Source organism: Penaeus monodon, chromosome 32 (genome assembly GCF_015228065.2).
Source record: "Penaeus monodon isolate SGIC_2016 chromosome 32, NSTDA_Pmon_1, whole genome shotgun sequence".
Taxonomy (NCBI): Eukaryota; Metazoa; Arthropoda; class Malacostraca; order Decapoda; family Penaeidae; genus Penaeus; species Penaeus monodon.
In genome coordinates, this window is record NC_051417.1 from 25,834,355 (window position 1) to 25,834,654 (window position 300).

Sequence of the window (300 nt, forward strand, 5' to 3'; positions counted from 1 at the left end):
ATCGTTTTTCCTATTCATAAATCGTCAAACCCCGTACAATGAAATGATAATATAGCAAATCTCCTTTCTGTAAGTTTGAAGAAACCGTGTTCGTTCTAAGGCAGCGTGGTCACGTGACAGGGCTCCGACTCGGCTCCGCCATCGCCCGAGGCAGTTTTGGCCGAGACGGAGAAGGTATAAGCGGTTGCGGCTGCCAGCCCCGTTAGAGTGACCTATGGATGGAAGGGAGAATGAAAGGATCGATGAATGAGGAAATAGAGCTGGGGGTGAGATATACAGACGCACACACACGCACATAAA

The 300-nt window shown here is 49.0% G+C and overlaps 1 protein-coding gene across 1 annotated transcript in view; it reads right to left on the reverse strand.

Annotated features, from left to right (window-relative positions):
* Window positions 1–9: 9 nt before the first annotated feature.
* LOC119593312 (exoglucanase A-like) overlaps window positions 10–300 on the reverse strand; it is a gene marked incomplete at its 5' end in the record, with an annotated part of 3,561 nt that continues 3,270 nt past the window's right edge. The window contains 1 exon segment of the mRNA XM_037942240.1: window positions 10–212. Within this exon segment, the coding sequence (XP_037798168.1) occupies window positions 96–212 (117 nt within the window).